Here is a 16,701-nt window from a genome sequence, read left to right on the forward strand (position 1 = left end):
GTGATTAAAGTGACATGGTGCTGATTCTGTGGTTTGATGTTATATGCAGAGAAATAATTCTCCATAGATGCATTTAAGGATAATTTTCACAAAGGACAACTGTGGTCTGAGGTAGAATAGTATCAACCCGTACAATTCTTGGTGATCTGCGACAGAAGGAGTAAAGTAAAATGTTAGGACAAGTTGTCTTGCAACCTATGTTGGTGGGCATTCCAGGACTGTACAATCCTGCACCATGGAGCAAAAAGACAGGGCATGAGTTCGTCCAACCTGAACTGCAACATAGAGAAGAACATTCTTTTAATTCAGTGCATCCCATTTTACCAAGAATATGTCATTCCTCTGTTATATTGTTGCTGAAGCAGCCATGCCTTTGTTCAAATGGAGTGTCTTCAAGTGGACGGCATCATCTCTGTCTCTTAGTTCAGCTTCATAGCTATCCCAAGCAAGTCCAGTCTGTCCTTGATACTCTGGACAGCTCCAGGATGCTACCCTTTCTCTTTGTATGTCTCCTGCATGTTTGTATCAAGAAAAAGTCTTTGAAGACCCTCGACCAGCACCGTGGATCACTATTCACCATCAAGGGTAGGACAAACCTGGGTCTTGCTCTCAGGAACATGGCCCCCCTAATTCTACAACCAAACATCCCTGTCACAATAGAGAGACCTGTCAGGAAGACGATATCCACAGTACCTACAATGGAGAGACCCGTAGGGAAGACGTTATCCACAGTACCTACAATGGAGAGACCAGTAGGGAAGATGGTATCCACAGTACCTTCAACAAACCAACCTTCAACAGACAAACTAACCAAGTGTTTCAATATTACTTATGTAACTCTCACTGATAGTTGCTTCGGTGGGGAAGTGATGACGATAAGACAACCGAATGCTATAATCTTTTCTCTCGATGGTCCTTGCTTTGATAGGCGATGGGTGAGGATAAGACAAGGAGAGTTGTCCTACTACAAACCTGACGATGACAACCAACAGGCACTCAACATTCTTCAACTCTCTAGAGAGGTCAATCTGGTCAAGAAGGTCAACAACAATGGCTTCAGTATCTCAACAAGGAAGAAGGTCTATTTGTAAGTATCTATCATTCTTATTTGCCATTTTGTTTATACATCACATTTTTGTACACATCCCCCCCCCCTCCGAAATGTATCTCTTTATCTGTTTTTGTACTTTATTGTATTGCAAAAAGAAGGTGTGAAAAGATTATGTAACACGCTATTTCAGTTCTTGTACCTTATCATTAACAACTTGCAATCTGGAATCTTGAAATAATTGCAACTTTGTTGTTTATCTATCTTAATGTGTCTGTAAATATCAACAAGTTGCATTTTATCATAGAAATGTCAATACATATATTGTCAGTAACTCATAAGACCTTTATGTTATTATTATATATTCATTATATTATTTTCTTATGATAAAATTTTGTTGAATTCATTCTGCAATCAGTGTAGTACATGTGTTTTCTGTCAACATTGAGAAAAGCATAACATACCTATTTAGAACTTTCACTTATATTGTGTTAAAAAAAAGATGTATGGTTTGAAAGCAGTCTTATTATGAGATTCAGAATGAAAAAATAAATGTATTATTTCAATCGTTTCCTTTAAATCGGGAGAGTCACATGCATGTGAGCAATGTAGTTCCCATCCAAATAAGTCACATGAAATGTGGGATGTTGTGAAAGATAAGACCACAATATCATGCTTCCCTCCAAGATATATAAGGTCATCTAGCTAATCTGCTCTAATTATTCACGTTTCATAAAGCGAAAAGGCATGAATGTGACTTTTCTATATATTCTAAGAATGGATTATAAGTAATTGTGATAGGTATTTTATTAAGAGAAATTTCATTGGTCCCATTTGGTGAACCGGTTATTTCTTGATTGTTTTGGCATCAACATATAGAACTTTGTTACTGAAAGGAAGATAATGAATGCAAAAACCAATAGGACACACATTTGAACATACAGTGTACTTGGAGTCCCAATTAAAATTGTTTAAAAGAAAAGAGTTCTAGCATCTTGTTTGTAAGATGATGGAATGAACAACAGAAATGTATTCCTGGTTCAGTTAGCTTTAACAATATTTTGCACGGAAATGATGCACCATTTCTTAATTTCAATGGAACGTATCTTGTGCATATATTTAGCTTAGAGAGTGCAGATGTAAAGGGATGATTTAGCACACTATAAAATCAGGCACGTCTTAATCGGAAGAAGCCTCTCTTCAATCTTATATCATGAATCAGCGATTTGTTGGGGGTAGATAATTATAGGTAACCTAAGCGGGCTAATTGGTGTGGTAGAAGCTACCTATTTTTATCAGATCGCCATGGGATTAGGATTAATCTAAAGTTCAGATTTATAGGGACACTCATTACCCCCTGAATTGCCTCCATTCAAAGTGGGTAAAGCAGTAAAACAAGCAACATACATGCTATATAGGATTTTAGTGTGTTATACAGAGATGCCAGTCTACAGGCCCTTACAACTTCCCAGTTCAGGCTTTTTCAGGCTGTTTCAGGCCTTATATTGCACAGCACATGTGGGGCTTTAACATGTTCTGGCTTCTTTTCAGGCCCAGTGAGTAAAACTGACTGGCATCCCTGGTCAGAGTTTGATAGGCTTTTAGCATGGTCCAGTTTAATCAGTTGTAAGCATGTTTGAAAGTTTGCTCATGGCCATACATTATTTATTGAATGAAATTAATACTCAATATTAAATTCATACTCAATGAAATTTATTTTCAATATTAAATTCATACTCAATATAACTAACACCCCCTCTATGGCCCAATGCAAGCTGGATATTGCAGAAAAACAATTGATATGTATGCAAAGGTTTTAGCATAACTACTCCGAAGATCAAGAAACATTAATCTTGATCTAAGGAGACACAAACAAACGAAGCATAATATAGTTTTATAGGTTTATAGCATGATACAGTTTGAAAAAGTCTCCTCTGGACCATACAACATAAATGAAATTTCTTATTTAAATATAGGATGATATTTTGAAATTAATCTTACATTACCATTTCAAAGATTTAGTAATGAAATCCTTGAAAGTACCTAATAATGTGTTCCAAACTTGCATATTTACTATTTTGAATAACAGTATCGCTTTTTGAAACTTTTGTCTTTTTTAGCTAATTATGAATTTTCAAAAGTGAATAAACATTTTAAAGGGTTTTGTAATGTGATATGGACACCTTGATTTGTTCTAAAGTTCATCTAAACTCATCATTACTTTTCTTTATCTTTACTTTTCAGTTTCAGAGTCATATTGAGTGGGAATGCCACTGCAACTGAAGTAGAGAGACTTCGAGATGAATGGTTCAAGGTAAGTTTGTTCTGTGCCCAACAGAGAGGCATTAGTATAGAGGACTAAATTATACTGAATTAGTAGGAATTAACTCACTCATGTCCTTCTGTGGGGAAGATGATGAGTTAAAGCTTAAGTAATTGGCATGAATCTTGATTTATTTTAGAAGCCAATCAATTGTTTGTAAAATTGAAATTGTATGATGTAGAAAATCAAAGTATTTTTAATTTGTTGAAGGTAAAGTTTCTGCAGTAAGTTGTAATCTAGAAGCTTGGAGAACTTTGAGAACTTCCTTTTTAGCATGTAAATATTGTTCCCCGGGTGGCCCCTAAAAAATCATTTTGTATCATTTCCTGTTGTATTAAAATCATGCTTAAAAGGTAACAGGCATATCAAAATCCTTTTTGCAAAGGCGATCACATGTCGCTACCAAAAGTTTTAAATCATGAACGTTATGGTCTCACATACTCAACACGTTCATTTGACCATGGCAATATCTCATTTAGATCCTGTGAGATCAGATAGATTGTTTATCAGATTTATATGTCCCTGAAAAATACTCCAAATATATTGTACTTGTCAGATCATGGATAGTTACCTGTCCTTTCACTATTTATCAATCTACATGTAAATGGATGACTAGATTTCAGTTTGTCTCAGGTATTATCCAAGAACTTGTCAAATACAAATTGTTGGATCATATTTAGTTAACTATCCTTTCATTATTTATCAATCTAAACGTAAATGGATGACTAAATTCCTAGCTTATCCCAGGTATTATCACAGAAAATGTCATTTATGCTCCCATCAACATTCTTATCATTAATGCCCATTTGGGAGACGTGTACAGTGACTTAGTGAGTCATAGTGTTAGATCGTTTTGGGGGTAGCAATTCATTTGGAAGAATATCAGAAATATTCAGAGTATCGTGCTATCAAATTAAGCCCGGAAATGAACATGAATCTAAATGTGTACATGGCTGCAAAAAAAAAGGGGTAAACACAATATATTTGGACATGATTAGTCTTGTTATGTAGACCTCTATGGCTTGGTCATCTTCAGTGATATTTTAATCATTTAAAAAAACAATCAGTGATTAAATGTTTATATCTCAAGAAATAGAATGTAAATTTCTTTGTGTATACATCTAATTATTAGCATAACTGAAAACACTAAAATTACACTCAATGGACAAATCCGATTAAACATAAAGTTTGTGAGTCTGCGAGAGTGAGATTGAGAGAATAAATTAATGTTTTAATTCGGAGGAAAAGCGGTAATACAGGGTTCATGTAAAGGTTTTGTGTGGATGTAATGGTTTGCGAATTTCTCAGTATTATGGGTTCATTGTATGGATTTTTGTACACTTTGTTGGTTGGTCTCATCTACATAGTTTTGAGTACTTAGTGGATAATTAAAGTGAATAACCCTTCTGTTGGGAGTTTTAATTCGATGTGGCTAAACGTCACATGATCAGAGATCATGTATTATTTAGTAGAAACGTGCTTGACTATCGAGATTATTCAGATTAAAGTAAGTAACGTGTATTTAATAATTGCATGTTATTTTTGTTAGGGCTTGCTGTGTACATGTATATTGGGTTATTTTGCCTTAATTGTTCATGTGGGATGTTGTTCAAATGTTTTTCCTTACCTATTATAATATGTTCTCTTTCTTCAATGTCTTTTTTTACAGTTTTTTTAAATTGTATTTTGAATGTTTCAATTTCAGATTATTTTTTGTTATTTACTGTACTGAGGATTCAGAAATTTTGACTACGCATTGATGATATTTACATGTAAATGTGTAAAATAAAAATAGATATGGGCCCGAATTCACAAAGCAAGGTTTGAGCTCAAACCTCCTTTTGTTTCGCCAAACCTCCTTTTGTTCTTTACAAACCAGGTTTGTAAAAAACGCGTAAAACGCGTCATATGACGTACGAAAACCAAGGTTTGTCGATAAACCTCCTTCGTGAATTCGGGCCATGATGTGTATGGATATCTTTTGTGGTCATCTAGAATACCTTTGAGACTTAAATTAACTACTTAAATTCCAATGGCATCAAATTCTGTCCTAAAAATATCAATGTGTGGTTGTATACTGAAAGTTTGGATAAAAATAGCTATTTGTTTTGTCTCAAAAATAGAAACAGATTCATACATTACTAAATTTGTTCCCTTAGACAATATTGCAAAGCTATATGTAACATTAAAACAAAACATATAGCCCTAGATTTGATTTTAGAAAAACCTGTTATAGAAACAAGAATTTGTTTAAAGAATCCTAGTGGTGCACGAGTGTTCTAGAATAATACTAGGATTTAGACCTTAACATTTCGCTCTTGAAGTTCATTTATACCAATTATTTGTATTTGTATACATTATTATTATTATTATTATTTATTCTGCAATTCACAAAAAATATAACAATGTAAATATAAGTAAACAAACATTAAGAGAATGTCAATTACAAATGCACAATCTTCCTGGAGGTCCTCTGAGTGCATCCGTTGGCTGCCGGGGAAGAGAAAAGCAAACTAAATCACTGTAACCGTAATGGTCCCTCTTGCGGAGGCGGCTTAGAGAAATGTAGTGCCAAGAAAAGACAAATATGTAACACAAAATGCATACCGGTAATAGTTAGCGATGTTTGTTTATCTAAATTTTTATCTATATGAACATACCTGCATGAAAGTGTAGCTATCATTAAGCATTGTTAAGCATTATTGAGATGGCGTAGGCATATAACAGCTCCATATCCTAACAGTGGTTCTACTGTTTGATAACAGTTTGATTTTAGACAGTCTGCGTTCTATACGTGTCATTTCTTGTCATCACAATTTGCCAAACTGCGTGAAACAGAACAATTATGATTTTTATTCTTTGATCTCTGTGTCTCTCTGCTTCATTCAGGCTATTCGCTATGCGTGTGGTGATAGGAGAGAGTCTGTGGCTAACCTGGGAGATGATAGCTTCAACACCAGTGCTGTTACCACCAATGGAAGCATCAAGTCACAGAGAGAAAGCATCAATACCATGCTCAAAGGCTACTACGAGGTAAAGTGTAATATCTTTCTATGGATATGATATATTTTTGATTCACTCTGTTGACTTTTCATTTTCTCGTTCCATATTCATGTAGACTTGAAACAGAAACCGCAATGTTCTGGAAGGTAATTGGTTTGAAGTTTTGATTTCTTTTCAGATTTATATAAAAACTTACGGCTTGTTCAGATAAATGTGGTAAACTGCTGCATTTTTGTAAACGTGTAAATGAAGGCATATTGTGAAGGATATTTTACATAAGTCATTAAAAAAACTGCAGCCGTTTTAATACCACATCATATTTCTGGAAAAAGCCTTAATAGAACTAGAAGGCCAAGGCCTAAATAGAGTTGCAAACAAAGACCCTACCCTTATCCACTAAGCTCTGTGTTATAAGATACAGAAATGTATAGTATATTACACTTTCATTCACCAAAGAACAAAATACTATGATTTATTTCAACAAGCCTTTATAGATGCACAAGGCCAAAGACACTGAATAAAGCTGCAAGCATAATGACTACTTGTTGAAAACTAGTTAATTTATACTTTTCCCTGATCAGATAAGATCCAATAATAGCACCCGTTTAAAAGAGAGGAGTTTACATTTTAGAATGTAATGCCTTCTTGCACTATAAATCATTGTTATTGTAAATAGCAGATCAAGATCTGAAGATGTTATCAATATTTCAACCCTCTAATAAAAGGTGATTAACACACTTATAGAACTATAATGATATTGATAATGATGGTGGCTTCTTATATAGCGCACATGTCTGTCACATTGTGATGCTCCTGGCGCTGCCCCGATTATTACCCTGGCTTTAGCAAGGCAGCCACTATGAGATAAAAGATGTCAATAAACACTTAGGGATAACAGTGATGGAGTTACTTTTGTCCAAAATTTTGTATCTAATGATACAATAATTGATCTTAATATACATTCAGTTGTGGCATTACTGTCCTTAAAGCCCCACTGCGCTACATAGCTACTTGCGCCCTCTATATAGCCAACAATGCCTAAGCGGTTCCCTGTTGGTCCCCCATGATCCTCTTTTTCTGATGTTAATTGAGAGCTGATTTGATGAGATATAACCACCTGTCAGTAACCACGCAGGGAGGTCTAGTCCCTCCTGGCCAAACTAGTGCAGATAGGCTTTAATATGAACGTAATTGTAGCATTACTGTCCTAAGTTGGTACCCAAAGCATCTCTGTTTACAGGCTATGTCACCAAGATGAGTACTGTGGTGTATGAATGAACACCCTTAATGATCACATGTGCTAGTTATGGGTGTGGGATACTGGCCGGGTGTTTATCAGGAAGCTAGGAGGGGATGTAAAGGAGGATAGGAGGGGGTCAAGATTGTCTTCAAGGGGTGTAACTAGGTACTAATTGATTGAACCATATGGGTGCTATACAGGGCGTCCCAGAAAAAACGAAACCGAGAATTATCGATGTTTTATCATAACTTTAATAATCACAATTATAATTAATAACTGACACATATATGTAAAGCTTAGATCCTCCTCTTTCATATGATGCATATTTCACGCATGAGTAATTAAAAACAATTTGAAGAGAGGGTACCAAAAAGTCATTTGGCAGGCGGTATCTGAATTTCAAAGAGAAAATCACATTTCTAAAAACTTCATTTTCTGCCCTTTCATATGACACCTCAATCAGAAAAAATGAGCCAGGAATAACAAAATTCTGTTTTTTTAAAGTAATGCTTGCATTTCCATAATTTGATTAAACAAATTCGTTTTTACTGACTGCTTGCCGTAGCAACAAACAAAAGACTTAACTTTGTTTCGTTGAAGATCAGCCATGCACAAAGAAGACGAAAGACTTCATGCATCATATGAGTTGCATCAAATGAAAGAAGAGGATCTAAGCTTTACAAATATGTGTCATTTATTAATTATAAATGCAATTAAGTTATCATAAAACATCAATAATTCTTGGTTTCATTTTTTCTGGGACGCACTGTATAGGGAGCTAAGGGTGAGCTAAAGTAAAGGCATGATGTGTATCCACAGACAAAAGACTTAATAAAGTCTTCAATTTTAAGAAAGAAAGTCCTGAAGTGATTTCAAGTAGACAAAACTTTATGTCATAAATAACATAAGTGGCATACCATGAGAATGGAGGGGTCATGATCTTCAGAAGTTCTCCAAAAGAACTATGACTGATGCAAGAATCGTTACCATGAATGAAGTTATCTTGTGGATAGAGGAAAAGAGATGACCAAAATTGATTTGAAGAAGAAAAAAAATGTTTCTCAATTCCACACTACTTTAATAACCACCGAAAATAGCTCCTCTAAAGAGATACACGATCTCATCCTGCTTCCACTTTGCTATCTAACATTCATCTAGTAGCAAGGGTGATAATTCACAGAACAAATTGCTTGTGTCACTACAGCGCCGACCCTAATGGTCTTATCCTCACGTCTATGTTTGGCATGCCACAAAATTGATATTCTACTATGCTCCAGGTTGAGTCATGAATGCAGGGGTGAATAAACTGATCCCTTTTCAAGATAGCAACATCACAGATTTGTAGCCTTCCCTGGATTTTGTTCTGTGAGAAAAATTCACAATACTACAGTTCATCGTCAAGAGATTAAGGGTTACTGAAAACTTTCAACCATTGATGCTCCCTCACCAGGGGACCTACAGAGAATAGGCACAACAAAACTTTGAACCAATCAATACATTCAAGGGGATTAATCGTAGTATAATATTTTTGTTTGATCCTCTTGAACTGAATGTACTGATTGATTCAAAGTGTAGTTGCACCGATTCTGTAATTATGTATGTATATATCGTTCCTATTTTCACGAAGTGACGGTAGTGAATGAAAATCGCATACATTTTGTGTGCAGATTTTCCTCACTACCGTCACTTTGTGAAAATATAGGAACGATATGTATGTTCAAATGTTCTCTGGAGGTTTCCATTAATGGTTTGAGGCTTTCAGTAAATGTTATTCTCCTGAATATGAACAGTGCACGTGTCAAAGCAGATGAGTTCACTAAACAATACCGGTACTGTAGTTTGAAATTCTCTTTTAGAACTTTTTACAGAGGAATACTGACATTCTTTTCAGAAATACACTCTTTACTCTTCAACTTTTGCGATCTGCTCACAACCTTTTCAATCTTGATCTCCCACTCTTTTCCTTTCCATTTTCTTATGTGTCAAAGCAGAAGAGTTCAAGAAAGAATATTTTAATTTGAAATTCTTTTTTAGATCTACTCTACCGAGGAAAACCTACAATTCTTTTTCTTCAGAAAAACACTCTTCAACTTTTGTAATCTGCTCACAACCTTATCAATCTTAATCTCCCACTCTTCTCCTTTTTATTTTCTTTTTTCAAAGAAACAAAAGGGGATATATATATATATATATATATATGTATGAACAAGGAGACGCGATGGCTCAGTGGTAGACCAGTGGTCTCGTAACCGGGAGGCTCTGGGTTCAAAACCAAGTCGATGCGCTAGTGCCCCTTTGGTGAGGCATTAATCCTTATTACCAAGTCCCTCGGAGAGGACTTAAAGCCGTTGGTCCTCTGGTTGCTTACAAAGTAAAACAAACCATCAGACCAAACCAAACAAAATAGAGAATATCACATATCACTTAGTGCTGAAAATGAGGATTTTCTTCAAACAATAGACACCTACATCCCTTGGAGAGATCAAACGTGTTGTGCTAGACAGGATGTTGCAAACAAAATTTTGGTAAAAATCCTTCATCCTTCAAGGATTTATGCTGCCTTAAAACTGTCTTCAACATTTCCTGGATTACCATAGTCACATGCTAAAGGTAGAGTGCTGTGGTAACAACGGTACTTTATATATAAGTGAAGCAAAGAAAAAATACTCTTTTGCACTGTAGATTGAATATTTTAGAACTCGTTTGCAGGAAGAGGGTGAAAATATTAAGTCTTTATAATTGAGCCAAATATGTTGCTGATTTTAATGGTACACATGCAAAAAGCAATGCATTTCAGTATTAATATTATACTTCAGGCGAGATAAGGTTTATAAAAGACTCATGAATTATTGAATATCCTTTTTGAAGGCACTTAATTTGCATAGTTCTGAAATCTAGGAGGGAGAATGGTTACCCGGAAGAAGAAAAAAAAATCAAGTAGTGATCAGTGAGTGACACATTGTGTATCACAATTTTAATACTTCAAGCCACGTTTGCCTATCCGCCTCCCAACAAACCAGTATTTTTAACCCAACCTAAATTCTGGAAGGAAACACATTAAAAGTATGATACACACCTCATTATGAAAAGATTAACAAAATGCAAGAGAAAGCTCAATACTTGGGAGAAAGCGTTGAGACAGATGGTAGGATGTCGTTAATCAAAACTGGTGTCAGGAGGTGAGATAGAAACAAGCTATGAGGAGTGTTCTACTGCTTCCGGTGAGGATCTTGTCGAAAATTAGAGAGAATAATTGCTACTGTACAGAGGTCTCTCTCTGTCTCTCTGTCTTTGCCTCTGTCTCTGTCTCTCTATCTCTCTGTCTCTCTCTTTCCTCTGTCTCTCTCCTCTCTTTGTCTCTCATTCTCTCTCCTCTCTGTCTCTCATTCTCTCTCCTCTCTCTATTTCTATCTCTCTCTCTCTCTCTCTCTCTCTCTCTATCTGTTCTACTCTATCTCTCTGTCTCTCTCTTTCCTCTGTCTCTCTCTCCTCTCTCTGTCTCTCATTCTCTCTCCTCTCTGTCTGTCTCTCTCTCTCTTTATCTCTCTCTCTCTATCTCCCTTTTTGTCTCTCTCTCTCTCTCTCTCTCAATTATGGTGCATGTTACCATTGGTTGCAAAAAGTGAGAGAGGATCGCTACCGTATCTCGCTTTCCCTCCAGTTATAATCAAGACTTATGTCAAGAGGTGACAGAGAAATGAAGAGGAGTATTCTAGTGCTTCCTGTGAGGAACTTGGCGAAAATTAGAGAGAATAATTGCTACTGTATAGAGTTCTCTCTCTCTGCTTCTCTGGCTCTGTCTCTCTCTCTCTCTCTCTCTCTCTGTGACTCTACCTCTGTCTCTCCTCTCTTGTTACCATTGGTTGCAAAAAGTGAGAGAGGATCGCTACCGTATCTCGCTTTCCCTCCAGTTATAATCAAGACTTATGTCAAGAGGTGACAGAGAAATGAAGAGGAGTATTCTAGTGCTTCCTGTGAGGAACTTGGCGAAAATTAGAGAGAATAATTGCTACTGTATAGAGTTCTCTCTCTCTGCTTCTCTGGCTCTGTCTCTCTCTCTCTCTCTCTGTGACTCTGCCTCTGTCTCTCCTCTCTTTCTTTATCTCTTTCTTTATCTCTCCCTCTCTCTCTCTCTGTTTCTTTCTCTTTCCCTCTCTCTTTCTATCTCTCTCTCCTCTCTCTGTCTCTCTCTGTCTCTCCTCTCTGTCTCTCTCTGACTCACCTCTTTGTCTCTCTGTCTCTCCTCTCTGTCTCTCTGTCTCTCCTCTCTGTCTCTCTGTCTCTCCCCACTCCCTCTCCCTCTCCCTCTCTATCTCCCCTCCCTCCCTCTCTATATCTATCTCTTTCTCTCTCTCTCTCTATCTCTCCCCTCCCTCTCTATCTCCCCTCCCTCCCTCTCTATCTCTCTCTCTCTCTCTCTCTCTCTCTCTATCTCTCCCCTCCCTCTCCTTCTCTCTCTCTCTACCCCCCCCCTCTCTCTCTCCCCCAACTCTCTCTCTCTCTCTCTCTCTCTCTCTCTCGTATGTTGCATGTTACCCCTGGTTGCAACTTGCAAAATATGAAAGAGAATTACTACCGGATCTCGCCTTCTCTCCAGTTGTAATCACCACTAATATGTCAGGAGGTGACAGAGAAAGGAGGAGGAGATCATTCTCCTCCTTCCTGTGATAATCTCTTAACCCGGCCAGTAGAAAAAGGTTTGAGAGAATTGCTACCGTACCAGTAGCTCTTGCTTAAGTAACGCGTTATCACAAGACATTGCCACTGTTTCTAACTCCTCAAATTTCTATGATGTTGCCATTGGTTGCAGGGAATGAGAGAGAAGATTGCTTCCGTAGGTATTTCTCTCTCCCTCAAGTGACATGAGAGTTTGAAAGGAGGAAAATGTCCCATATTAGATTTAAAAGAAATGAATGAGAAGGATATGGGAGCTTTCATTATGTAAGATTAAATTTCACCATCTGCGGAATGTATTCCATTTTCATCCCGCACCTTTTTGAGACTTAATTTTGTCTTCATCATTTCATTTCATCTTTAACTTTAAGTCAGTTAACATTTTTGTACACATCGTTGGTATGCTATGTACATGTTACAATTGTACATATTACCTCTTGCATCATTACTGTTGTGTTATTACTTTATAAAATGTAAAAGATAAACCAAGGCACCAAAACCAAACTGATCATGTTAAGTCAGCTGAATTTGACACTTCCATGACAGTAGTGTTTTGTTCGCTTGTTTGTTTATTTTTGCAAAATATAATTATAAGTTGGTGATATTGAATTACGTGAACTAAGTATTTCATGTTATATTTAAAACAGAATTTTGTTCACTTAGTCTTTCAGTACATGTTAATGTTTATCCATTGGTTACGCACACATTTTGTTGAACAAATGCATCGAGATAGTGTAATTGTTGAACATACTGGTAGTTTTAATATACATATGCGACAATGATCACATAAACAGGATCTTTTGGTGATCTTAAAACTGGCAGCAAAAAACCTTCAGTTTGCCAGTACACTTCTGAGGAAGATGTCTTAAATGTCAACAGTAGGCCTGTCTTCATCAGCTCGAGTTTGCCAAATAACCCGCTATTTTAACTATTCCGATCGCATATTAACCAGTTAATTTGCGTCTTCATCAGCCCGCTGTTGCAATTAGCGGGATATTTGGTCAAGAAGATATCGTGAGAAATCTTGGTCTGTTTCCAAAATTTCCCTCTAATTTTTGAAATAGCGAGCTAATTTGCGCTCGTCCGAGCTAGTTTGTGATGAGCGTATCGGTCTGGAGGAGAAAATAGTGGGTTATTTGGCAAACTCGAGCTGATGAGGACAGGCCTAGTGAAAGTGTTGCATGTTCATACCTTGCAGATGTGTCATAAAACTTATTGTTACCATAACAAAACCAAAAAATGCATTTTGTTCTTTCTCTGCACAGGAGTTGGAGGCACTCAATTCAGTGATGGGAGGCATGGATGGTAAGGGCAGTGAAGCCAAGAAGACGGCCACGAGGTTACAACAGATCATCAAACATCTTGAGAGCTTCATAACGGATTATAGGCCATCCAACGATGATTCAAGGTAATTCTACCATTGTCCAAAGAATCAATCAAGTAACAAAATATTTATTGTTTCAAATTTAAAAGAACTACAATCCATATCTGTTCTGTAAAATCAAGTTCGTTCGTTCGTTCGTACACAAAATATCAGGGAGTACATCATCTAGATAGGAAGATCCTTATTAAGCCAACTGATTGTCTCAAGTTATTTTCATTTAATATAATAACAGACTAGCAATACAATTTTTGAATGAAATAAAATATATACCAAATATACCAAAGGAGTTGTGGTTATGCAATCTAGTTTTGACAATCGAGCTTTTTCTAAAGGGTATGAGTGGTTTTGTCCATAGGCCGGATAGTTCCAGCGGGAATTCAGCAACACTCGAGACCGACACCTCATCGAGCGGAGATAGGCCGGTCAACTCCTTGATTGAAAATGGTATCAGCGATCAGAGCAGTATGGACGAATCGGCTTCCACCAAAAACACCACCACGGACTCCGTAAGACTCTCCATCATCTACCGGAACAGCTGGGCGCAGTTCGAGAACAACGGTCTGCGGACGTCGTCCATCGTCAGCTGCAAGGACGGTGACCCGAGCGCGGACGACACGAAGCAGAGCAACGGCCCGGAGAAGATCACGCTGTCGTCCATCAAGAATGGCCTCTCGGACATCTTCCCGCGGAGCAGCGTGATGCTGAACGGGGGCGACATCAACGGCGGGCTGGAGACGGTGCCTGAAAGTAAGCTGGAGAATGGGGTTGAGGCCACCGTAGCCAATAGCAATGCGGCATTCCTGGAGCAGTTGGACGCCGATGCCAACGGGAACAAGCCAACTGCTCCAACGCCCAACCAAAATGCACCTAACAATGGACACATACCTCTAATTTTAGAAGACTCTCTGCCTCCCCTTCCACCTCCCCCTCCCCCACAGTTAGGTAAGTCACCTGCATGGCACCCACAAACATGTATCTGCACACGAAGTGTATTATTACAACATCCTTTATATTATAGAATGCCTCTTTACGACACAATTAACAACTTAATCATTCATACCCTACCAAATTTGTGTTGTTTTTTGAGTATGTGAAAAATTGATTTGTCCTGATATATATATATCTAAAAGTATTAAACAAAGGTCCTAAATCGACCAGTCCGCCTTTTATTGAGTTAAAGGTAAAGACCAGTAATGGTCATGCGATTGCATTGTGAAAGAAACGTTGTGGAATCGATCAGAAAAGGTTGATCATCTAGCATATAAGTATTGGTGTGTACTGCAAGGTTCTGGAATCATCAAAATGATAAGAAATTTGGCCCATTCTTCGTAAAGTTACAAGCACTATATACAGAAAGATGTATATGGGACTACCCTATATCTCTCACACACCAATAGATATACTTATTTACCAAATATATCAATTAGTAGGCGGTTTCCCGGCAAAATTTTTATCATCATGTATTAATCAAAACATATTCTTTCACATGATTGGTAATAAGAACTTCCATTTCATTTTTAGAAATTGGGGCATTTCCAATACTGGTCTTTATTACCTTTAAGAAAAGCACTAAAAACATCAATTTTACAAGGGGTGTGAATAATTTAGTTGTTACTGTTACTACTACATTCAAATCGATGTAATGGTTCTCTGCACCCATACTAGTTTCCAACAGTGCATGTTTCCAAGTTTAGATCCCAGAGGGCCTGCATGTCCTGGCCACTGAATCCACATTGCTTCAGTCCTTCCCTAAACTCCTTCCTAAGAACACTTCCCTACCTAGATGCATCCATGTGGGTCTTTCACCTCAGGGGGGTGTTTCACAAAGATCTTAAGTTGAACTTATCTCTAAGTTGGACTTAACAATTATAAAAAGCTGTTAGCATCTTTGGAAGTATTTTGTTAAATTTATTTTAAAAGGCATAAAATGTTGATTCAAATCATCTATATTTTCTATTATCAAGGAGATTTCATGTTTTCGATGTGGAATTTATGAAAAGTCTAAAATACTTAAATTTTTGCTTTTGAATATATTTGATTTTAAGACTGCAAATGGCTCTTCATAATGTTTAAGTCCAACTTAGAGTTAAGTTCAACTTGGGATCTTTGTGAATACAGGAACCACCAAGTTCCAGTAGACAATGGGTTGAATCTAAAATACTGTAAAATTGGTCTTTACGAAGGTCATATGGATCATAGCTGAAAATGTTTTGTATTTCAATAAATGTACTTCAGATATTCTGGGGTATGTAACATTATCCATAAACATGTATGAAATATCTTTGCTGGCATGACCTCACTTCCATTATACAATTTTCATTTATATTGCTGGAATTTAAAAATTAAAAAAAAAAGTCAGGGAATGCAAAAGTGAAAAAGTAGTGTTTTGGGGAGAATGAATTGTTTGCCTGTCGACAACAGTGGTGGTTTGATTCTTGGTTGAATTAAGGCCAGACATTTGCCTGAATTTAACGAATGAGATGATCCATGTGGCAAAGTCTAAGCTGTGCTTAGAAAAAAAAAAAACTTTCAACAACACTGATATTTGATCACCAAGCATAGTGAATGGAATGATGCTCATTAATCATATAAATACATCTGAAACTATGTATCATGCATGCAGACTGCATGAACTACTTGATATTTTAATTAGATCATGTCTAGTGTCTTAATCTTTATTAGAAATTCACATACTGCCATCAGATAGAATCAATTATTTGGGCTTGATTTGTGCAATATGAAGGAAATATTTCAAAATGCATATTCCTTCTTGTAGGAATAGAATATATATCAGAAGAGGATCAAAGCTAAATACACTGGTTAATTTACAAGAGGAAAAATACACATAAATGCTCTTGAAACCCATTGAGGTACATAATGATACCAATTGTCATTGTAATTCCTGGCAGTACATTACAAATTAATACATATCTTGATCGGTAAGTGATATTCATTGCTGTAAGTTTCTAGGAGTAGTCAGAGGTAGTACATGATGTCTCCTGGAGCTTAATTAATCCTAGATGTGATCT

General features: G+C 36.8%; 1 protein-coding gene across 2 annotated transcripts in view; it reads left to right on the forward strand.

The window, feature by feature from the left end:
* The window catches only part of LOC100890634, an 88,362-nt gene that overhangs the window by 30,965 nt on the left and 40,696 nt on the right, over nucleotides 1-16,701 (forward strand). For both annotated transcript variants that reach the window (XM_030975324.1, XM_030975325.1), the window contains exons 6-10: nucleotides 929-1,087; nucleotides 3,293-3,362; nucleotides 6,261-6,404; nucleotides 13,554-13,696; nucleotides 14,028-14,614. In XM_030975324.1, the coding sequence (XP_030831184.1) occupies nucleotides 929-1,087; nucleotides 3,293-3,362; nucleotides 6,261-6,404; nucleotides 13,554-13,696; nucleotides 14,028-14,614 (1,103 nt within the window). The remainder of the gene's footprint in view (nucleotides 1-928; nucleotides 1,088-3,292; nucleotides 3,363-6,260; nucleotides 6,405-13,553; nucleotides 13,697-14,027; nucleotides 14,615-16,701) is intronic.

Source organism: Strongylocentrotus purpuratus, unplaced genomic scaffold (assembly GCF_000002235.5).
Source record: "Strongylocentrotus purpuratus isolate Spur 01 unplaced genomic scaffold, Spur_5.0 spur5_scaffold_8, whole genome shotgun sequence".
Lineage (NCBI taxonomy): Eukaryota > Metazoa > Echinodermata > Echinoidea > Camarodonta > Strongylocentrotidae > Strongylocentrotus > Strongylocentrotus purpuratus.